We start from the raw sequence: 19,695 nt of genomic DNA, 5'->3' as shown, positions 1-19,695 counted from the left end.
CCCGCCTGCCAATGCAGGGGACACGGGTTCGAGCCCTGGTCTGGGAAGATCCCACATGCCACGGAGCAACTGGGCCCGTGAGCCACAACTACTGAGCCTGCACGTCTGGAGCTTGTGCTCCGCAACGAGAGAGGCCGCGATAGTGAGAGGCCCGTGCACCGCGATGAAGAGTGACCCCCGCTCGCCGCAACTAGAGAAAGCCCTCGCACAGAAACGAAGACCCAACACAGACAAAAATAAATTAATTAATTAATTAAAAAAAAACAACCCCATACTGTTGCCTTATTTTTAGTTAATTCCAGTAGTTGAATGATTCCAGTTCTTCCCAGAACATTCTTATTCTGATTCATTTAGATTTTCCTGAGGTTTTGATTTGCAGTAAATCTTGCCTGTTTTACTTAGATTGCAACCTGTAGGACAGAGGCTAGAATTTCTTCAATATGCTTTGCCATGCCAAATATTATATAACCACAAGATATATTCTAATAACATGAACCATTCATCTATGAGTTATAGCACTCACTGCAATTCAACAGCATTCAGAGATATTTGATTTTAGCTTGTGTCACTGGTGCAGTGGCAATAAACAAAAATTTCTTTTGGAGGCATTGACCTTTAATGTCTCTGTGCATGGTCATTATCCTTTTACCACAAGCTTATCTGCCTTCTGCAAAATAAATTGTATTTAAGATCTCTCCATTGTCACCTTGCAATGTAAAATGGATTTATTTCAGACCGAGTTTATACCCTAGTGACTTTCAGAAAATAATTACCTCCACTCTGGCTAGCATCCCAGGAATACTGGCATTCCATAATGACACTATTATAAGTGACCCAGCTACAGCTGTTCCAGGTACCCCCTCCATGAGTCTCATTATGCATTCTTCCCTAGAAATGATCATGAACTATACATCTATAAACTTTTTCCTGGATCACCAAAAGACCCAGTGGAGTTGCCCTCGGACAATACTATTCATTTTCTTCACAGTAGAGTTAAGATACTTTATAGCTGGGTTCATATTTTGTAGATGGTCTAAAGAATTCCTACTATGTGTATTCTTAAACTTTAGTGTGCATTAGAATTACCTGGATGACTTGCTAAAGCACTAATTACTGGGACCCACATCCAGAGTTTTCAATGCAGTGGGAATGGAGATCAGTCTGAGAATTTGCATTTCCAACAAATCCTAGATGAGGGTGATATTGGTGGGTGGGTGCGGAGCATCACTTTTGAGCAGCACGAGTGGTGCAAGACATGATTCTTACCTGTACTGGTCAGGACAGGGATAACTCTTACCTCAAGGAGCTTGTGGTCTCGTAGGGAAGATATTTATGTAAATAACATACTGCTGTGTCCTTAGGGGCTAACAGATAGAGTAAGTGGACAAGAGGAAAAGCAGATTCAACTTTCAGCTTATGAGATCAGGGAAGCCTTTGTGGAGGAGGTGGCAAGTGACTGAGCCTTGACTGATGGGTAGAATTTAGTAATGCAAGACTGCAGTGTGAAATGGAGAAATACATTCCATTTGAAATATATTGCATTAAAAACTGTAAAAAAAAAAAATCCCCATTTTTTTGATATGTACGAGACAATTCAAAATTTGAAATTGTTAAAATTTTCAATTGTCTCATAAATGTCAAAATTGTGTTTTTAAAACAGATTTTTAATGCAATATGCTAATCAATTAATGTTAATGTTTTTAGTGTTCTAGTGGTGTTGTGGTTATGTCAAGACGAGTCCCTAACTTTTAGAAAGGCATACTGAGATATTTGTGGGTGATATGACGTGTTATCTGGGAAAGTGGATGGGGTCTGGATAGAGCAGTGTTGGCCAGTGGTTGATGGTAGCTGGGGCCTTGTGACGAGTACATGAGAGATTCATTATACTATTTTATTCACTTTTGTGTATGTTAGAAATTCTTCATAATAAAAATTTTCAAAAACAGAAACTATATGAGCAAAATTAAACTAAAGAAGTGCAGGGCTCATTGTTTATTTCTATCAGAATATAAAGTAAACAATTGAACAATAAGGGTAAAATGGTAACTTGAGACCAAGTCAATCAATGATTTAACTTGAATGCCACTAAGGAGTATGGACTACATTTTTAAGATAATGAAGGAACACTGAAAGCGTTTTGAACAGGGAAATAATATGAAAAAAGTGCACTTTGAGAATATTATTGTGGCAATGGTAGGCAAAACTGATTGGGAGGGCAAGAGTCTGAAAGTAAGGACCAGGTGGTAAGGGCCTGAATAGAGATCTAGAGAATAGAAAAAAGGTAAGGTGGGGGTGGTGGAATATAGGTGAATCTGTAGGTGTTGGCAACCAGTTAACTATAAAGAAGTCATGGAAGATACCAAGATTCTGAACTGGAGGACTGGGAGAACTCCAGTGCCATTAAAAGAAAGGGAATATTGTGGGCTTCCCTGGTGGTGCAGTGGTTAAGAATCCACCTGCCAATGCAGGGGACACGGGTTTGAGCCCTGGTCTGGGAAGATCCCACATGCCGCGGAGCAACTAAGCCCGCGAGCCACAACTACTGAGCCCGTTCCACAGCTAGAGCCCGTGCTCCACAACAAGAGAGGCCACCGCAATGAGAAGCCCATGCACTGCAACGAAGAGTAGCCCCCGCTCGCCGCAACTAGAGAAAGCCCACACGCAGCAACGAACACCCAACGCAGCCAAAAATAAAATAAATAAATTTTTTAAAAAGGGCATATTTACCAAGAAAATGATAAAGTTTGTTTTTGAAATGTTACTAGTGAGGAATCTTTGTGATATGACCAGAAGATAGCTAGAAATATGTGACTGGAATGCAGAAAAGAGGGCAAGACAAGCTGAATCTGAGAGACAACTATATGAGATGGGATGAGATTGCCCTGGGAAATAAGTTGGTGGGAAAAGAGGGTCAAGGACTTTGGGAAGCATCTAAATTTAGGGATTAGGGAAGAGAACAGGAACCAGAGAAGGAACTAGTAGAGAGGTAGAAGGTATAAAACTTCACATTCATGTAGGTACTTTAGCTTAGTGGCATCAACTATTCTGCCCATAACAATTAGACCAAAATTAAATTACGGGAAATAAAAACTGAATATTCTTTGTACACCCATGTTCATAGCAGCATTATTCTAAATAACCAAAAAGTGGAAACATCCCAAATGTCCATCAATGGATGAATGGAGAAACAAAATGTATATGCCTATGTGTTAGGGTGCTACAGAGAAACAGAACCAAGAGGAAGTGTATACGTGTGTAATAAGGAATTTGCTTCTGTGAGGATCTTTTGGTTGTTTCTGCCCACTCATACTAGAAGTCAACCTAACAAAAATAGTCCACTAAAGAGGGCAAAAAAATGTCAGGTACAAGATGTTCACCTTAGTCTAAGAGATGTAGCTGCAGCCTGTGTCAGTCTTGATTATCTCAAAGCCTTGCTAATGAGCACTTTTTCCATTTTGCTCATGGATCAGTCATGCGCGTCCAGATTCCATCAAAAATACATTAGAGAGATGGTGCAAGCATTATTCTAATCTGAAGAAATAATTTATTATCTTGAACTAGTAATGGCCTAAAGAAATTGCTGAAAATGTTTTCTGATTATTGTTAAAAATTTAGTATTCATTACGCTGAAACTAAAATTGTATTTGTGAGACATTGGCAAATTATTAAATGGATAATGCTAAATAACCACACCTAACTGATTAATTAATTCAACTTGGATTGGGGTGGAAGGGTTGCATTCTGTGTTTATCCAGACATAGCAGAATGCATGTTTCCTTAAAAGAAGAATTGTACAAGTAGTGTGACTGTCTTGTTTTGGGAGCTATATGCATCACCTTAGCTAAAGTTAGTAATGAATTGCAACAATTTCTCTATTTCTTTGCTAACTTCGATTTTGTTCTATTTAAAGTCTTATTTATATGTGTTTTAATATGACAACCTATTGCGTAGGAAGTAGGTAGGGTATAAATCATAAAAACAAGAAACCATTTTGAGTACTTCCCTTATAAGGACCTAGTCCAAGGTATTTGCATTTACTTTCTCTTTTAGTCTTCACATTGGGTATAGGAAGAAGATACTACTCTTACTGTTATTATTATTATTACCCTCACTTTACAGATAAGGAAACTGAGGTTCAAGAGACCAAGTAACTTGCCCACCGTCACACTTATCAAATGATGGAGGCTGGATGTCAAACCCAGGCAGTCTTACTACAGAGTTGAAGCTGTTACCCACTGTGTGATTAATTGAAGAAGTAAATTGACTACAGGACATTAGCCCTTGGTTAATATGTACAACAATATCCTCTGAAACGGAACAGATTAAAATGATAACTCATGATGCTTCTGCCTCTCCACAACACCCCTCCCCCAACACACCAAACCTACTGTGCAGACAATTTCAATTCTGCCAGCAGTACCACCATTGTCTCAAACTTTAAATTACCTCTGACTGACTTCTCTCCTTGCACTTTTATATACAATACAGCCAATCAGAGACAGCAGGTAGCAAGAATCTTAGTTATTAAAAGGTTTTTTTTAATCTATTATTTTTTGTTTATTTATTTTTTTGTAGTATTGAACAATACTATATTAGTTTCAGGTACACAACGTAATGATTCCATATTTTTATAGAGTATATTCCATTTAAAGGTATTATAGGGCTTCCCTGGTGGCTCAGTGGTTAAGAATCCACCTGCCAATACAGGGGACACGGGTTCGAGCTCTGGTCCGGGAAGATCTCACATGCCGTGGAGCAACTAAGCCCGTGCACCACAACTACTGAAGCCCACGCACCTAGAGCCGGTGCTCTGCAACAAGAGAAGCCACCGCAATGAGAAGCCCGCGCACCGCAACGAAGAGTAGCCCCCGCTCACTGCAACTGGAGAAAGCCCGCGTGCAGCGACGAACACCCAAAGCAGCCAAAAATAAATAAATAAAACAAATTTATTTTAAAAAGGTATTATAAAATATTGGCTATATTCCCTGTGCTGTACAACACATCCTTGTTGCTTATTTATTTTATACATAGTAGTGTGTACCTCTTAATCCCCTACCCCTATCTTGCCCCTCTCTTGGCTATTAAAAGTTTTGTGTCATTGAATTTCTACTGGGGTAGGGACTACCAGTACTAGGTACTGTCTTTTAATGTCTCTGCTTTAATTTACAGGATCAAAAACAGAGAATTAAGAAATTTTGGAATTTGTTATTATTAGAAGCCAGTAAACAGTAATATTTCAGCCACTTCCCAATGAAGAGTTACTAAATCATGAGACAGATTATGCAATGGTATTTTTAGTAGTTTTATTAGTTTTATTTAATCTACCGTTAGTATCAAAGAAGAGGCTATATACTTGGCAACAGAATACAATTAAAGTCCAATATTTATATTTGTTGCATAAACGTTTATTTGAAATGGATGAATGGTCCGTCAGGCCAGTCCTCCTGGAACTATTGATACTTTTCCCAAGCAGAGCGGAGAGTCCAGCCGCTCTCAGAAAGAACTACCAATCCCAGAATGCCCTTTTCTCCATCTTTCCCGCGAGAATCCCGGAGGGCTAGCTCAACCAATCCCTTCATGAAGAGCCTATACTATCAGCCAATCAGAAGGCGAAAGGGTGCCCAAAGGCGGGAGGCGGAAGGCGCCCTAGGTTTGAAATAGGAAAGTTGGCGCGGCTGCGGGATCCGATTCTGGAGACCCGCTGTTGACTGGTATCGGTTCGTGTCTTTGTGGGGCAGGTGGTCGGGCTCAGGCCTGCCGGAGAAGGTGGTAATTGAGCTGGGCTCCGAAACCCGCCCGTCGCGATAGGGGAAAGTGGGTTTGGAGGCGGAATGCGTGTTTTCGGGGGCGGAGTCTGAAATGCACGTCTTGTTGCTGTTTGGGCGTCTGGGCCTTGCAGGGTGGACGGCGACGAGGCAGAGGGGTTTGCGGTTTCACCAAGACATGTCTGTGACCTTCCTGGAAAGATTTGATGTCATTGGGAAGGTTTTAGCGTTATAGAGAACTGGTGGGTCCTGGAGTCTTACAGGACATCCTTTTACAGAGCAGGACGCTGCTCTGTAAAGAGGCCCAGAGAATCGAGGTCAAGTACTAGTCCTGGGCTAAGCCCACTAAACTCCCCTCCAGTCTCCGTTTTACTGGTACCTTTCCCGGTCTGGGGGTGGGGGAGGGAGAGGGAGTGTAGATGTGTGGGATCTTATTCTATGATAGGGGCCCTGTCATTTGGGACCTGACAATCCAGACTGGAATCAAAAAGGTCAGAGTTGGAAGGGGCCTTAGAAGTCACCAGTTTTACTTGTGAAAAAAGGAGGCAGAGTCATTTTCCGAAGGTCAGAGAGCGTGTAAGTGTTATGTGCGGTCACACTACTAATGAATTCCTGGGAGGTAGAGTGTCCTGATTTCCTGCTGCACCTTGACCGTAGTTAAGTCTAGGAGGCTTGATCTGCCCTGGAATATCTAGAGTTAAAAGTAGGTTGTTATGAGAGTAGGGGATTAACAGATGCACATTACCCTATATAAAATAAACAACAAAGGTTTACTGTGTAGCACAGGGAATTATATTCAATATGTTGTAATAAACTATAATGGAATAGAATTGAAAAAAATATAGATATATACATATATATAACTGAATCTCTTTGCTGTACACCCGAAACTAATACAATATTGTAAATCAACTGTACTTCAATAGGAAAAAAAAAAAAGTAAGTTGCTAACCATTTTCTAGCAAAGATCAAACTGCCAAAATATACTTGATTGGAATATGTGGCTGATATGGTTTCAATAACTTAAAAAATATAATGTGTGTCCTATTTGTTTTCTAGCATTGTCTTACAAAATGGTAGAGGACGAACTGGCACTATTCGATAAAAGCATAAATGAATTTTGGAATAAATTCAAAAGCACTGTCAGTGACACCTCCTGTCAGATGGTGGGCCTAAGAGATACCTACAAGGATTCCATTAAAGCATTTGCAGGTACCTACGTTTAACTTGTAACATGCTGTTTTTGTTTGTTTTTTAGTGTAATTTCAGCTGAATTGAAACTTCAACTCCCAATTTCTCTTTCAGAAAAGCTGTCTGTGAAATTAAAGGAAGAAGAACGAATGGTTGAGATGTTTCTGGAATATCAAAATCGTATGTGACAATCTGTAGAAATGGATCACAGAGGGTTTTTTTCTAAATTAAACATCTCCATGAAATCCCTCATACAAGTAAAACAATGTATTTATAGATATACAGTGTATACACATATAAAAATAATGAACATATGTGTACCCATAATGCAGCTTAATAAATGGAACATCCCATGTTATACCTTCCTCTTCTCTCACCTTCTAGAACTAATCTGTCAATATTTTAATTTAGTATTGAGTTTTTGAATGTTATGTAAATGGCATCATTTTGTATGTATTCTGTCCCTTTGTTCACTCAGCATTATGCTTGTGAGATTCATCTATACTGATGTGTAAATGCCTGAATTTTTTAAAAATGAGTTTCACAGACTAGGGTTTGAAAAGCTGGAGTTCCCTCAGCTCTTTGGATGTAGGGTTAATACTCTGACAGTTTTTCTTTCCATATTTTTACTGTTATTCTTGCCTTCTCTTTACTACGCCTCTGCAGATTGTCCGGAGTGGATCGGCAGCTTTTACTGAGTTCTCACACACAGACCACAGACAGGTAGCCACAGGCCGAAATCCACTGGAGATACTAAATTTAGCTGCACCATGTTTTGAACACTATTAAATCAGAGTGCCTTTATGTGGGACACGTGGTTAATATGCCACAGTCCCTGATTGTTTCTTCTGCTTTGCTTTGAGCACTTACTTTACTCATTATCTGGCCCCTGAAGGCATTTGATCTTGGAAACCCTGGTAGGCTGTTACGGTAGACTTCTACTCATGTTTACTTTCTAAGCTGCCCTGAAGCTTCCATGCCCTTTTACTGCTTCTCATTCCCTCTGTAACCAGTAGCAGGAAGGAAAACCGTGTGTGTGTGTGTAAGAGTGATATTGAGTTTAGGTCCTTTAAACACTCTTGGTTTGTAGAATCCCTAGGGATTAGAAAATTAAGTTTGAAACTATAAATTTCACTACAATTCATCTCAAAGTGTGCTCTGAATGATTATCTGTAGTGTGAAGATGTGTTCTAAATAGTTTAAAATCTAAAAGTATTAGCAATTATTTTTCTTTAAAAAAATCAGTTTATACTTGAACAGAAATATAATTTACGTTAGTTTGATGAATTCGTTGAACATTTAACTGCTATTTGCCAAGCACCAAGGAGGCCACAATACGTAAGATGTAATCTATACACTGCTCACAATTTAGTGGAAGACATAGGTAGAAAAACTACAATTAAAATACATTGTAATAGTTGCTATAATGATGGGATGGGAATTTAGTGACATAGAATCTGGAGAGCTTGAATTTTCCAGTGAGCATTACAAAATATTTAACAGCTAACCCTTACCTTATACACCACATGCCAGGCCCTATACTGAGCTCTTTACATATAGTGATTCACTGAATCCTCACAGCAACCCTCGGAGGTATATTTATTGTTTTTAATCCTACTTTATGGATGAGGAAATAGGCACAGAGAGGTTAAGTAAGTTGCTCAAGGTCAGACAGCTGGTAATCAACAGAAACATGATTTGAATGTGCACAGTCTGTCACACTGCCCTGGAGAAGGTCACATAGAAGAGGGATGGGGAAGTTCATCAGAGTCAGCGCCCCTGTTCTAGAGGAGGGAAGAGCATATGGAATGTGGTGGCAACATGAGAGCTTGTTGAGTTGTGGGATGGCTAGAGTACAGTGTGAATGGGGAGTGGCAGAGAAGTGGCTGGTCAGATGATGAAGTACATTATGTGTTGGGCAGAGGAGATTTATTTTGCAGATGAAGAAATTAGAAGCTCACTGAGGTTAGGAAACTTGCCTAAGATCATATATTTTGTAGATAGAGGGTCTAGGATTGCAGCTGAAATGTCTGTGCTCTTTCCAGTGTACCATCTCACCTTTCCACATAGAAGGGAAAGTGTAAGGGCGGGTTCCCATGGTGAGTAGTGAAAGTTTGAAATATTGGCCCTGGCGAATAAAAGAGCTGACTATAAACATATAAAATAGTAGTCATGCAATACTGAGGGCCCTTACATTTGTATTGGCACAAATCCACACGATTGTTCAAATGTTAGAATAAAAACACTCACATATATGGTATTTATGTACCACTTAATAGTTTAAAACTTTTCACATTATCATTGGATACCCTAACCCTGTAGGGTAAGTAAATGAGCAGCCATTATTATTCTCGTTTTACAAATGAGGAAAAGAGGCCCCAAAGTTGTGATTTGATCAAGGTCCTTGGGTAACAACTGAGAAGCCAGATGGGAACTGAGAACTTTTGACTTTAAAACTGCATCTCTTTTGCAGTACAGTTCTACTTAATTATCCTTAAAAAGTAACATTTTTCTTTCTGGTAATTCTGATAAGATGTTTATTTTTAAATTACACCTGATATAATGTGATCATGTCCAAATTCTTGGAAAATACAGAAAAATAAAAAAATGTAATGTTGAGAACCACACTTAACAGAAGACTTTGTAGTTTTTATTTTTCATATGCTATCTAGGTTTTTTTTTATTTTAAATTAATTAATTTATTTATTTATTTTTGGCTGTGTTGGGTCTTCGTTTCTGTGCGAGGGCTTTCTCTAGTTGTGGCAAGTGGGGGCCACTCTTCATCGCGGTGCACGGGCCTCTCACTATCGTGGCCTCTCGTTGCGGAGCACAGGCTCCAGACGCGCAGGCTCAGTAATTGTGGCTCACGGGCCTAGTTGCTCCGCAGCATGTGGGATCTTCCCAGACCAGGGCTCGAACCTGCGTCCCCTGCATTAGCAGGCAGATTCTCAACCACTGCGCCACGAGGGAAGCCCCTAGGTTTTTTTTTAAGATAATTGTGTTCATGGTATCTATATAACTTTGTATCATTTTTTTTTTCTTTTATCTACTATGGCAGGATTTTCCCACATTACTGAATTCTTTGAAAATATATTACACCTTATTGACATACTGTGTTTAATAATTTACTTATTAGTCATATACAATGTTTTCAGTTTTTCAACATTATAAATAACACTGAAAATAATTTTTTGTATATGAATACTTGCACACATCTTGTTTTCTTAGAGGAACTTTGTAAAAATGAAATTACTGGATCAAAGGACATGAATATCCTTAAGACTTTTATTTTGCAATGTCAAAAATATTTTCCAAAAAAGAAAAAAAAATTTTTCCACGTGGACTCTAGTATTTTTCATTCTTCTCAACACTAGCTATCATTTTTGTAAACATTGTTATAATAAATGAAAATTAGTGTGTTATTGTTTTATTTGCATTTCTATGATTACTGAGGTTAAATCATCTTTTGTATTTGATAACCATCTGCATTCTGTGTTTCCTCTGTTCATTCCTTTGCTGGTCTTTTTCTTAGGAATTTATATTTGTTTCTTCTTTAGATTAAGAATAATTACCTTTGTTGGGAGAGGATAGTTTAATGGTCAAAAGCATGACCTTTGAAGTTAAGACCTGAGTTTGAATCCAGGTCTTACTGTTCATTGCGTTCTAGCAAGTAAAGCTGTGAGCAAGTTATTGAACTGCTGAGTCTTTTCCTTCTTCTTTTTTTTTTTTTAATCAAAGTTATAGTTGGTTTACAATGTGTTAGTTTCGGGTGTACAGCAAAGCGATTCAGTTATATACATGTATGTATCTATTCTTTTTCGGATTCTTTTCCCTCATAGGTAATTACAAAATATTGAGTAGAGTTCCCTGTGCTATACAGTAGGTCCTTGTTGGTTATCTATTTTATATATAGTTTTTTCTTTTAAAAAAGAGAGTAAGAGGTACATGATAATTGTATTACTGTGAAAGTTAAGTAAATTTATATAAATATCAGAACACAGTATCTAGCATATAGTAGAGTTTTTATGCTTATTTGAATCAAATATGAGTTTATTTGTCTGCTTGCCTGCCTTTCTCTCTGATTTCTTTTTGCCTTTGAGTAAAACAATCTTTCCCCATGTAGTTAATTTTATATTCACAGATACTGCCTTTTAGGTTTCATAAGATTTCATTTTACATTTAAATATTTAATAAATGTGTTTGGGGAACAATCTACTTCTTGACTTATGATATTTATCATATTAATTTGCTAAGTATACCAACATTTGTTTTCGAATTTTTTTTAACTGAGCTGTAGGTCTGTTCTTCCTCCCTACCTCCCTCTCTTCCTCTCTCCTTTCTTCTTTTTGGTATATTCCAGAATCATTTATATAACATTAAAATTAGCTATTTTTTCAAAGCATCTGCAAAGCCGTCTTCTAGAGTTTGGTTGCCTTTGGTGGTAGGTTTTATTCATGTATTTATTTGGAGAGGAGAGCTGCAAAGGTCATGATCTTCTGATTTTGTATTTCGTGGTTTAATTTAGTATTCTCATTTTAATAAGCATTTTTGTCTCTTCATTTTTGTTTTCAAAGACAAACAGGAAAGACTAGATAAGGATTTTTGTTCTTTTACAATTTTTTCAATCATCGGGACACGCTTATCAATTAAAACATTCTTTATTAATTTTATGAAAGTCAGTATTTTGCTCTTAGATACATGTTGACAAGCAAAGCATATAGATTCTAGCTAATACTTTGTGCTTCTTACAGAGATCTGCAGGCAGAATAAGCTCATTCAAGAAAAGAAAGAGAATTTGTTGAAGTTGATTGCTGAAGTAAAAGACAAAAAGCAGGAATTGGACGCACTGACTGCAAATATCCAGGATCTTAAGGAAGAATATGCTAGGAAGAGGGAAAGTAAGTTTCCAGTTGTACATGTATTTAAAACAACCTAAATTTCAAAGTGGCGATGGTTCACAGTGTGGACATCTTGCCTTCTCCCCAGCTCACCGCCCCAAGTGGCTAACATACGTCAGGGTCACAGCCACCACTCACCTCTCTCTGCAAGGTGTCTGTGAAGTTGGCTAAGTGCGTTTCATTTTCCTTCTGTTGCTTAAAGATCCTTCTGATTTCTAATAGAACCAGAGAATAATGAAATTGATATGGGAGTTTAATTAAGCAAAGTGGGAGACAGTTTCACTAAATAAGATTTGCCTGGGAGAAACCATAGTGTAATTTATGCAACAAATTTATTGATCATACATGCTGTGTCAGGAACTATTAAGCATGCTTTTCACACTGCAAAGCCTTTTTGTCTAAGACTTTCACATTTTTCAAAAAGGGTGCTTCTCTTGGATAGGAGCCTTGTTTGCCTACAAATGAAATAATCAATTCTAAAATCTCTTGAAAATAGCAAAGTTTGTTTTGTGACTGCTTTTCCTTATAGAGTTTGTGTACCAGTCGACATTATTTTTCTCATCTGCTAAGTATTACTTAGGGAATATTGCACTAAATTAAAAAGAAAATTCTAAACTAGCGTGAAATAAGGCTGACTTCTTGTGAGAAGTAGTTATGTTTAAAGAATAGAATATTTTTCCAATGAAGCAATTGATATATTTTTGGCTAACCAGGAAAAGCAAAATAGTGTACAAGAAGTCTTTCTATTTCTGTGCTAGTCATGCAAGCCCTTGGCCTATTTATTCATGCTACTTCATAATAAAATAGAACAAAACTTATTCCTCATACTACCTGTATGTATTTTCTCATGCATTTTTTCCTTCCAGCTTGAATGAACAGAAGCCCCTCTTTGCTAATTGGTAGAGATAGAAACTGTAACAAATGTAAATGTAAGCTGATTCATTTGCCTGGCATCATTTTTATAGTTGTTTTTAAGTTTGTTTTAATTAATTAACATTAATTGAATGTTATTTAAAATATTTGATACTCAGTGTCTGTGTTTTTAATCATAGCTATTTCCACTGCTAACAAAGCTAATGAAGAGAGGTTGAAAAGGCTACAGAAATCTGCAGACCTGTATACAGATCGACTTGGACTAGAAATTCGAAAAATTTATGGTAAGTATATTAATGTAAGTAAAACATAGGATTAGAAAAGTCTGTCTTAAGTAGAAAAGAATTTAAAAAATATTTTCAAGTAAAATAATGGCCACATTATTAACTTTTTAGATAGTAGGAAAAAATTACAGAATTTTTATCACCCTAATGTAATTACTGATCCTTGGCTGTTTATCATCCAGTATTTTAATAAATGTATTTTCGGCATGGTTGCCAACATGCAAATAATTTTTGTTCCTTGTTCTTACTAGCATTGTATGATTAGTATTTCGCTAATGCTATAGCCTTCATAATGGTAATTTTAAAATGGTGGTGTAATAATTCATTCCATAAGTGTAGCATAACTTATTCAATCTTTTATCTATTGTTTAACCCATATTACTCTAAGTTAACATTTGGATTTTACATTTTTCAGTTTTAGAAGTACTATAGTGAACATAGGTAGACTTCTCCATTTTTTTGACACAATTCCCATGGAATTCCCAGAGATGAATTACTGAGTTAAAGCATATGAATATTTTTGTGGCCATGATGTAAATATGTGCCAATTTACAGAAATATTTATTGTGTTGGAAGTTCCCAAGATTACATTCAGTTTTGGCGATTCACTGGAAAGTTTACAGGACTCAGCAGGGCTCAGATTTATTGCGGTGAAAGGATACAAAACAAAATCAGCCCAAAGAAAAAAGGCACATGGGGCAAAATCTAGAGCTTTTCAGACACAAGTTTTCAAGAGTCCTAACCCAGTGGAGTCACACAGGACGTACTTAATCCCTTCAGCATCGAATTGTGACAGTACATGTGAAGTGCTGTCTACCAGGGAAGCTCATTGGAGACTCTGGAAGCTTGTGCCTGGTTTTCCGTGGACTTCACCCCAGGTATCTTTTCCTGTTGCTGATTTTGCTGTATCGTTTCACTGTAATCATAGCACTGAGTATAACCATATGATGAGCCCTATGAGTCCTCCTAGTGAATTTTCAAACCTGTGGTGGTCTTGGGGATCTCTGACACACCAGGCAAGGACCAGCCTTGCAAGCAGGCCTTTTCTGGGGATAGCAGTCTCAGGCCTGCTATGTTAACTCTTCTATGCAATCTGTCTACAATGTAAAGAGTACCCATTGCATTGTATTTGTGCCAGAATTGTAGTTTTTTTAAAGTTTTTTGGTTTGTTTGTTTTTTAGCAGTTGACTAGATATAATAGAAACTATTTTTTAAAATGCATTTCTTTAATTATTAATGAAAATGTGACCATTTTTTCCCATTGTTTACTAATTACACTTCTTTCTGAGATTGGTTGGGCCCTTTATTCATATATCTATTTGCCTTGGTTTTTGTTTTTCTTCCTATCTGTCGGAATGAGTTTTTAATACAAAATATTAACCTTTGCTTAGAGGAGAACATAAGGTCCAGCTCTGAACTTTTGATCCATTGGTCTCTAAGTTTATATTCACTGTTATCCTGAGGTGCTTTTTTGTGTTTTGTTTCAAAACCAGTTTTCAAGCTTTAAAATTATTTTTATATTTAAAGTAGAAGTTTCTCATAGTCCTCAAAATCAGGAAATAATGTTTTAAAGAAGAGACAACACAAATTAAACTCTTCATTTTGCCTAACTGAATATCTTATGAAATCTTTTCTTTGGCATGCATACTTCCCATTACTGTTAACAGTTTAAAAAATCTGGTATACTGACATAATTACTTCACTTTGAATTTAAATGCAAGACAAATTTTTTTCAGTGTTTCTGAAGATTTCTTTTTATAATTAAAAGCATTTTTTATGCTGTAGAGTAAAACTGAAATGCATGTGAATTTCTACTTTGTGGCTGCCGTTTTGAATTTCTACTGAGTATATACTCCTTAGTAAGCATTTGGAGGTCTTTTGAAAAATAGGCTTTAAGTCCAGATAACTGTGTAGAAAAAGTCAAATTAAATTTATTGTCAAATTATTAAATGACAATAAAAATTTTTTATTGCGGTTGAATATATATAACAGAATTTGCCATTTTAACTCTATTTTATTGTAAAATTCAGTGGCATTAATTATATTGCAATCATTACCACCATCTATTTCCAGAATTTTTCATCATCACAAACAGAAACTCTGTACCCATTAAATAATTCCCATTCCTCTCTCCCCTCAGCCCCTAATAACATCTAATTTACTTTCTGTCTCTACAAATTTGCCTGTTCTAGATATTTCATATAAGTGGAATCATATAATATTTGTCCTTCTGTGTCTGGCTTATTTCACTAAGCATAATGTTTTCAAGGTTCATCTATGTTGTAGCAAGTATCAAAACATCATTCCTTTTTATGGGTGAATAATATTCCATCATGTATATATACACCATATTTTGCTTATGTGTTCATCTGTTGGTGGACACCGGATTACTCTCATCTTTTGGCTGCTGTGAGTAATGCTGCTGTGAACATTGCATGCAGTTATCTGTTTGAGTCTCTATTTTCAGTTCTTTTGAGTATATACTGCAGAATGGAATTGCTGGGTCATGTAATTCTTTGTGTAAATTTTTTGAGGAACTGCCAAAGTATTTTCTACAGCACCTGCACCATTTTACATTCCCACCAGCAATGTACAAGGGCTCCAATTTCTCCACATCTTTGCCCACATTGTTATTTATTTATTTTATTATAGTCATCCTAGTAGGTGTGAAATGGTACCTCATTGTAGTTTTGGTTTATATTTTCTCAGTGATTAGTCATAAGGAGTATCTTTTCATGTGCTTATTGGCCATTTGTATATATTCTATGGAGAAATACCTATTCAAGTCCCTTTGTCCATTTTTGAATTGGGTTTTTCTTTTTGTTATTCAGTTGTAGGAGTTTTTTTCATATATCTTGTATATTAAACCCATATCAGATCTATGATTTGCAGATATTTTCTCCCATTCCGTGGGTTGTATTTTCACTCTCTTGATAGTGTCCTTTTAAGGGCAAAGTTTTTAATTTTTTAATTTTGATGAAGTCCAATTTATCTATTTTTGTTGTTGTTGTTGCTTGTGCTTTTGGTCATATTTAAACTACAGTGCATTTCAAAGCTAATTTGTAACTTGTATGTTTGGAGACATTGGTTAAGTGAATATATGTACTTAGCAATGTAGATATTGATCAGAGATGGAGGTAGGAAAACTCATCTCCATTGAGAGCTTTGGCACAATAAAATAATTCTCATACTAAATAATTTAATCCCTTTTTTCAGGTGATAAGTTGCAGTTTATATTCACTAACATTGACCCTAAGCATCCTGAGAGCCCATTTATGTTTTCCCTGAGCTTAAATGAAGCAAGGGACTATGAAGGTATGTACTCCTATCTCTTAACTGGTACTTAAGATTGGCATCCCAGAATGTTATTTGTCTTAGAATATAAAGTAATGTGAAGGCAAGTAATATTCCCACAAGCTGTTGCTTTTTTTCCAGTCTTGCTTCTTGGGATATTGTCTTCTAAAGGCAATGAGTATAGTTTTGTTATAGATATTATCCAGGAGCCTTAATAAGTAACTTTTCTTCAGGATGGCACAGTGCCACAGTGGCTAAAAGACTTAAAAGACCAAAGATCACTGCATTTCATATGCAAGTATGAATTATCCTCTTAGAGAATTTAAAACAAAGCTAAAGCTATAAAGGTTATGACTGCCTAAATGTGGATATTGTAAGTTATCCAAGTAGGTGGTTTTAAAATTGAATGTAAAGTCAGAATGTGATCATTTAACACCCCCGCTCCCCCCAAATTATCCTATCCTGAAAATCCTGAACGTTGATAATTTAGCTTAGTTACTGATTCTGCAGCAGGCCAAAAGGGCTTTGATGCATGGGAAATATATATATTTGGCAATAGTGTGAACAAGAAGAGAATGGAAATATATTTATCTCTTTTTATTATTCTAAGACCCCCTTTAAAGTAGTCCTTAACTTATTGGAATTCAGAAAAATGGTTCTTAGCTCTTTATACCTATGTTCTCATCTTAAAGCGTTTATAGCAGACAGACATTCAGGTAAACTGCTGAGTTGGCTCCCTAACGTGCTCTAGTGACTCAATTCCTATTCTAATGAAATTTATATTTTAGGAATCTAGTTCAGGTACAAGTGTTTGATTTTTTACTCTATAGGTAAATATCTTCTAATCTGATAATGGGTGCTAAATTTTAAAAAGCAAACCCCCAAACCTCCTACCTAGCTTCTCAGTTTTCACCAACTTGGATAGCCTCTATTGCTAGGTAGTGTCACAGTATTTGATAATGTATTAAAATAGAATCTATAGTATAAATTTTGAACCAAGCACTCTTTGCTATTCTTTCTCTGCTTTGGTCATGGGCATTGTTTCCTAAGCAGTCTCTACCAAAGAGCTGGAAATCTGATATGGTTGAATTTCTCCTTGGACAAAGGACAAGATTGATGGTAGAGAAAGTTGGATCATTCCTTTCCTTTGCCCACCTTTACTGGAGACTTGCTCCCAGTGTGTACCAGCTGGTGCAACTGCATTCGAGGGTCATATTGTTCTTTGTCTTTTGAGTCTCATTTGATTACTAGGCCATGTAAATACCACTTTGGGAATAGCAACCACATTTTCTAATGACCCCCATTTCACTTGTAAAACTTCAGATATTTCTTTCCACAGCTGTAAGTTATTAAGGTTTGGCATTGAAAGTTGTTCTTTTTTTGATCCAGTGGCCAGAAATTAGAATTGAGGCCAAATTTTGCAGAGGAAACTGACAATAGTTCAAAAAAAGTTGTTAAAATATTTTAAATAGTTAAAACAAAATGTATGGGAAATGGCGTGCTGTTCTGTATCTCTAAGCTCTTCAATCCCTTGATTACCATCTGTTTAAATTTAAAGCAAGATTGTAGTACTTAACATTTGAATATTTAGAGATTAAACAAAGGAAAGGTCTAAAAGATAGGATACGAAAATCAAGTGTATCTATCATTGTATGCTGAAAGCATTTCAATAAAATGGAATTGAAATGACTTGAATCAGATGAGAGCATCTAAGTTAGAAATATTTCTCTTCTATTAAAAAACTCATTCAAATTTCTTTTTTTTTTTCCCCTTCTAGTGTCAGATAGTGCTCCTCATCTTGAGTGCCTAGCAGAATTTCAGGAAAATGTAAGGCAGACCAACAATTTTTCGGCTTTTCTTGCCAACGTTCGGAAAGCTTTTACTGCTATTGTTTATAATTAATGTATAAATAGTATATAAAAACCGTTATCCCTATTGCGTTTCTCTTTTTAAAAAAGGTCTCATTATTCGTTGTTTGTCTGTAATCCGTTTGTATTTTTGTAACATTTCTGTGTGCTGATTTCTGTAAATTATTTAAATTAAAATCTTAGGAAAGACGATTTATAAAGTCAAGCTTTTGGAGGTCATGGACCAGTAATAATAAAAAATGGGGGGGGGGTGGGCCCAACCTAAGGTTTGCAATTTTTAAAATGTACATCACAAAATAAATATTATTATCCTAATATCATAAAGGAAAGAATATTTTTATCTTAAACCAAGTGGGATCTACAGTTAATAAAAGGGACACATCTTTACATCAGAAGAAGATTGGCAGTATTCTAAAATGTCTTTTAGAAAAGGATCTAATTTTGAAAATCCAAATATAGAAAATTTATAACCAATTTTCATTTTATAATATTTATACTGGTTCGTTGTGGTCTGGATATAAATTTGCCATCACTGGAGTCTATTCAGTACAAACTAGAACTTGATCAACTTCTTCTAAGATTTCATTTTTGTCACCATTCTTTCTTTATAAATTTGGTTGTATTTAGGTCTGCTGGCTTAAGTGGAAGCCACATACTACACCTCTCAGGATATCTTGGGCACACCTAAAAGCTATGGAGCAGCGGCCTTCGTGCTTCCAGCTACTGCTGTCTTCTCCCTGCAGTCTGGGGGAGAAGTTTAGGCCAGTTGTCTAGTTAGGGTTGGAGGGAGTTTCAGAGCACTCTCCCTCAGTGGCCTCTCATGCCTAGGAAACCCAGGTCTGGAGGTAGATTAACCTCGAAAACTGAGCTAAGAGTAGGGATGTTGTAGTTCTCTAAATGGAAATAGACACTACATGTTTAACAGAAAAAAATAGCAGATGACTACTATAGTGAGTACATATTTACTGCTTGAAATATATTCTCAAGGAACAAACAAAACTTAAGAAAAGATTTTCATTCATTGAAACTAGAGGAAAACCATGTCTCATACCACAAATTCTTGATATAATGTTTTGAACCATACAGCAAGAAGGCACTAGGCATTGATTCTGAAAGATCCTCTTCACCTGCAAGTTAGAGAAATGAAGACGGGGGATGAGAGACTAAATGGGTAGCTCCGCACTTAGGTCCATTTCTCCTCAAGGACCACCATTCTTCACTTCTTCTAACTGGGGGGTGGAGGTGGGACAAGACCTCTGAATGAGACCACGTAGCAGGAAAGTCACAAAAGGATAGCATAGGAACCAGCTTTGCAGCTGGGATCCAAGGTCAGACGTATGAATAAAGTGCACTTTCATACCAAACAAAGGGCCTTAAGCCATAGAAATTTATATCAGTTGGTTTTCTCACCTGGAAAGTTGATTCATTCCAAAATTGGAATTGGGAATTGGTTAGGGCTGGCCACCTTAGAATAATAGTTAGTACTTTCTTAACCCTTCTTATGTGCCCAGCACTGTTCTAA

The 19,695-nt window shown here is 36.6% G+C and overlaps 1 protein-coding gene across 3 annotated transcripts; it reads left to right on the top strand.

Moving 5' to 3' along the window:
• The first annotated feature begins 5,633 nt into the window (after nucleotides 1-5,633).
• On the top strand, nucleotides 5,634-18,301 carry SPC25 (SPC25 component of NDC80 kinetochore complex). 3 transcript variants are annotated; one of them, XM_061201380.1, is made up of 7 exons: nucleotides 5,634-5,717; nucleotides 6,825-6,977; nucleotides 7,071-7,136; nucleotides 11,708-11,854; nucleotides 12,907-13,011; nucleotides 16,228-16,326; nucleotides 18,083-18,301. In XM_061201380.1, exons 2-7 carry the CDS (start codon nucleotides 6,839-6,841, stop codon nucleotides 18,205-18,207), a joined length of 681 nt encoding a protein of 226 aa, XP_061057363.1. In that variant the 5' UTR covers nucleotides 5,634-5,717; nucleotides 6,825-6,838; the 3' UTR covers nucleotides 18,208-18,301. The 3 variants fall into 3 exon arrangements, with proteins under 3 accessions (XP_061057363.1, XP_061057345.1, XP_061057354.1); XM_061201362.1 differs by having other exon boundaries at nucleotides 5,717-5,766; XM_061201371.1 differs by lacking the exon at nucleotides 5,634-5,717 and adding an exon at nucleotides 5,739-5,769.
• Nucleotides 18,302-19,695: the final 1,394 nt, after the last annotated feature.

This window comes from Eubalaena glacialis, chromosome 1 (assembly GCF_028564815.1).
Source record: "Eubalaena glacialis isolate mEubGla1 chromosome 1, mEubGla1.1.hap2.+ XY, whole genome shotgun sequence".
NCBI lineage: Eukaryota > Metazoa > Chordata > Mammalia > Artiodactyla > Balaenidae > Eubalaena > Eubalaena glacialis.
This window is presented reverse-complemented; position numbering and strand designations above follow the sequence as displayed.

What these genes read in the sequence shown, in the direction of transcription:
- SPC25 (XM_061201380.1), top strand. Translation starts at nt 6,839, where the DNA reads ATGGTAGAGGACGAACTGGCACTATTCGATAAAAGCATAAATGAATTT. An exon ending in GTTTCTGGAATATCAAAATC is followed by an intron (nt 7,137 to 11,707) that starts GTATGTGACAAT and finishes TGCTTCTTACAG; the next exon opens with AGATCTGCAGGCAGAATAAG. An exon ending in AGAAATTCGAAAAATTTATG is followed by an intron (nt 13,012 to 16,227) that starts GTAAGTATATTA and finishes CCCTTTTTTCAG; the next exon opens with GTGATAAGTTGCAGTTTATA.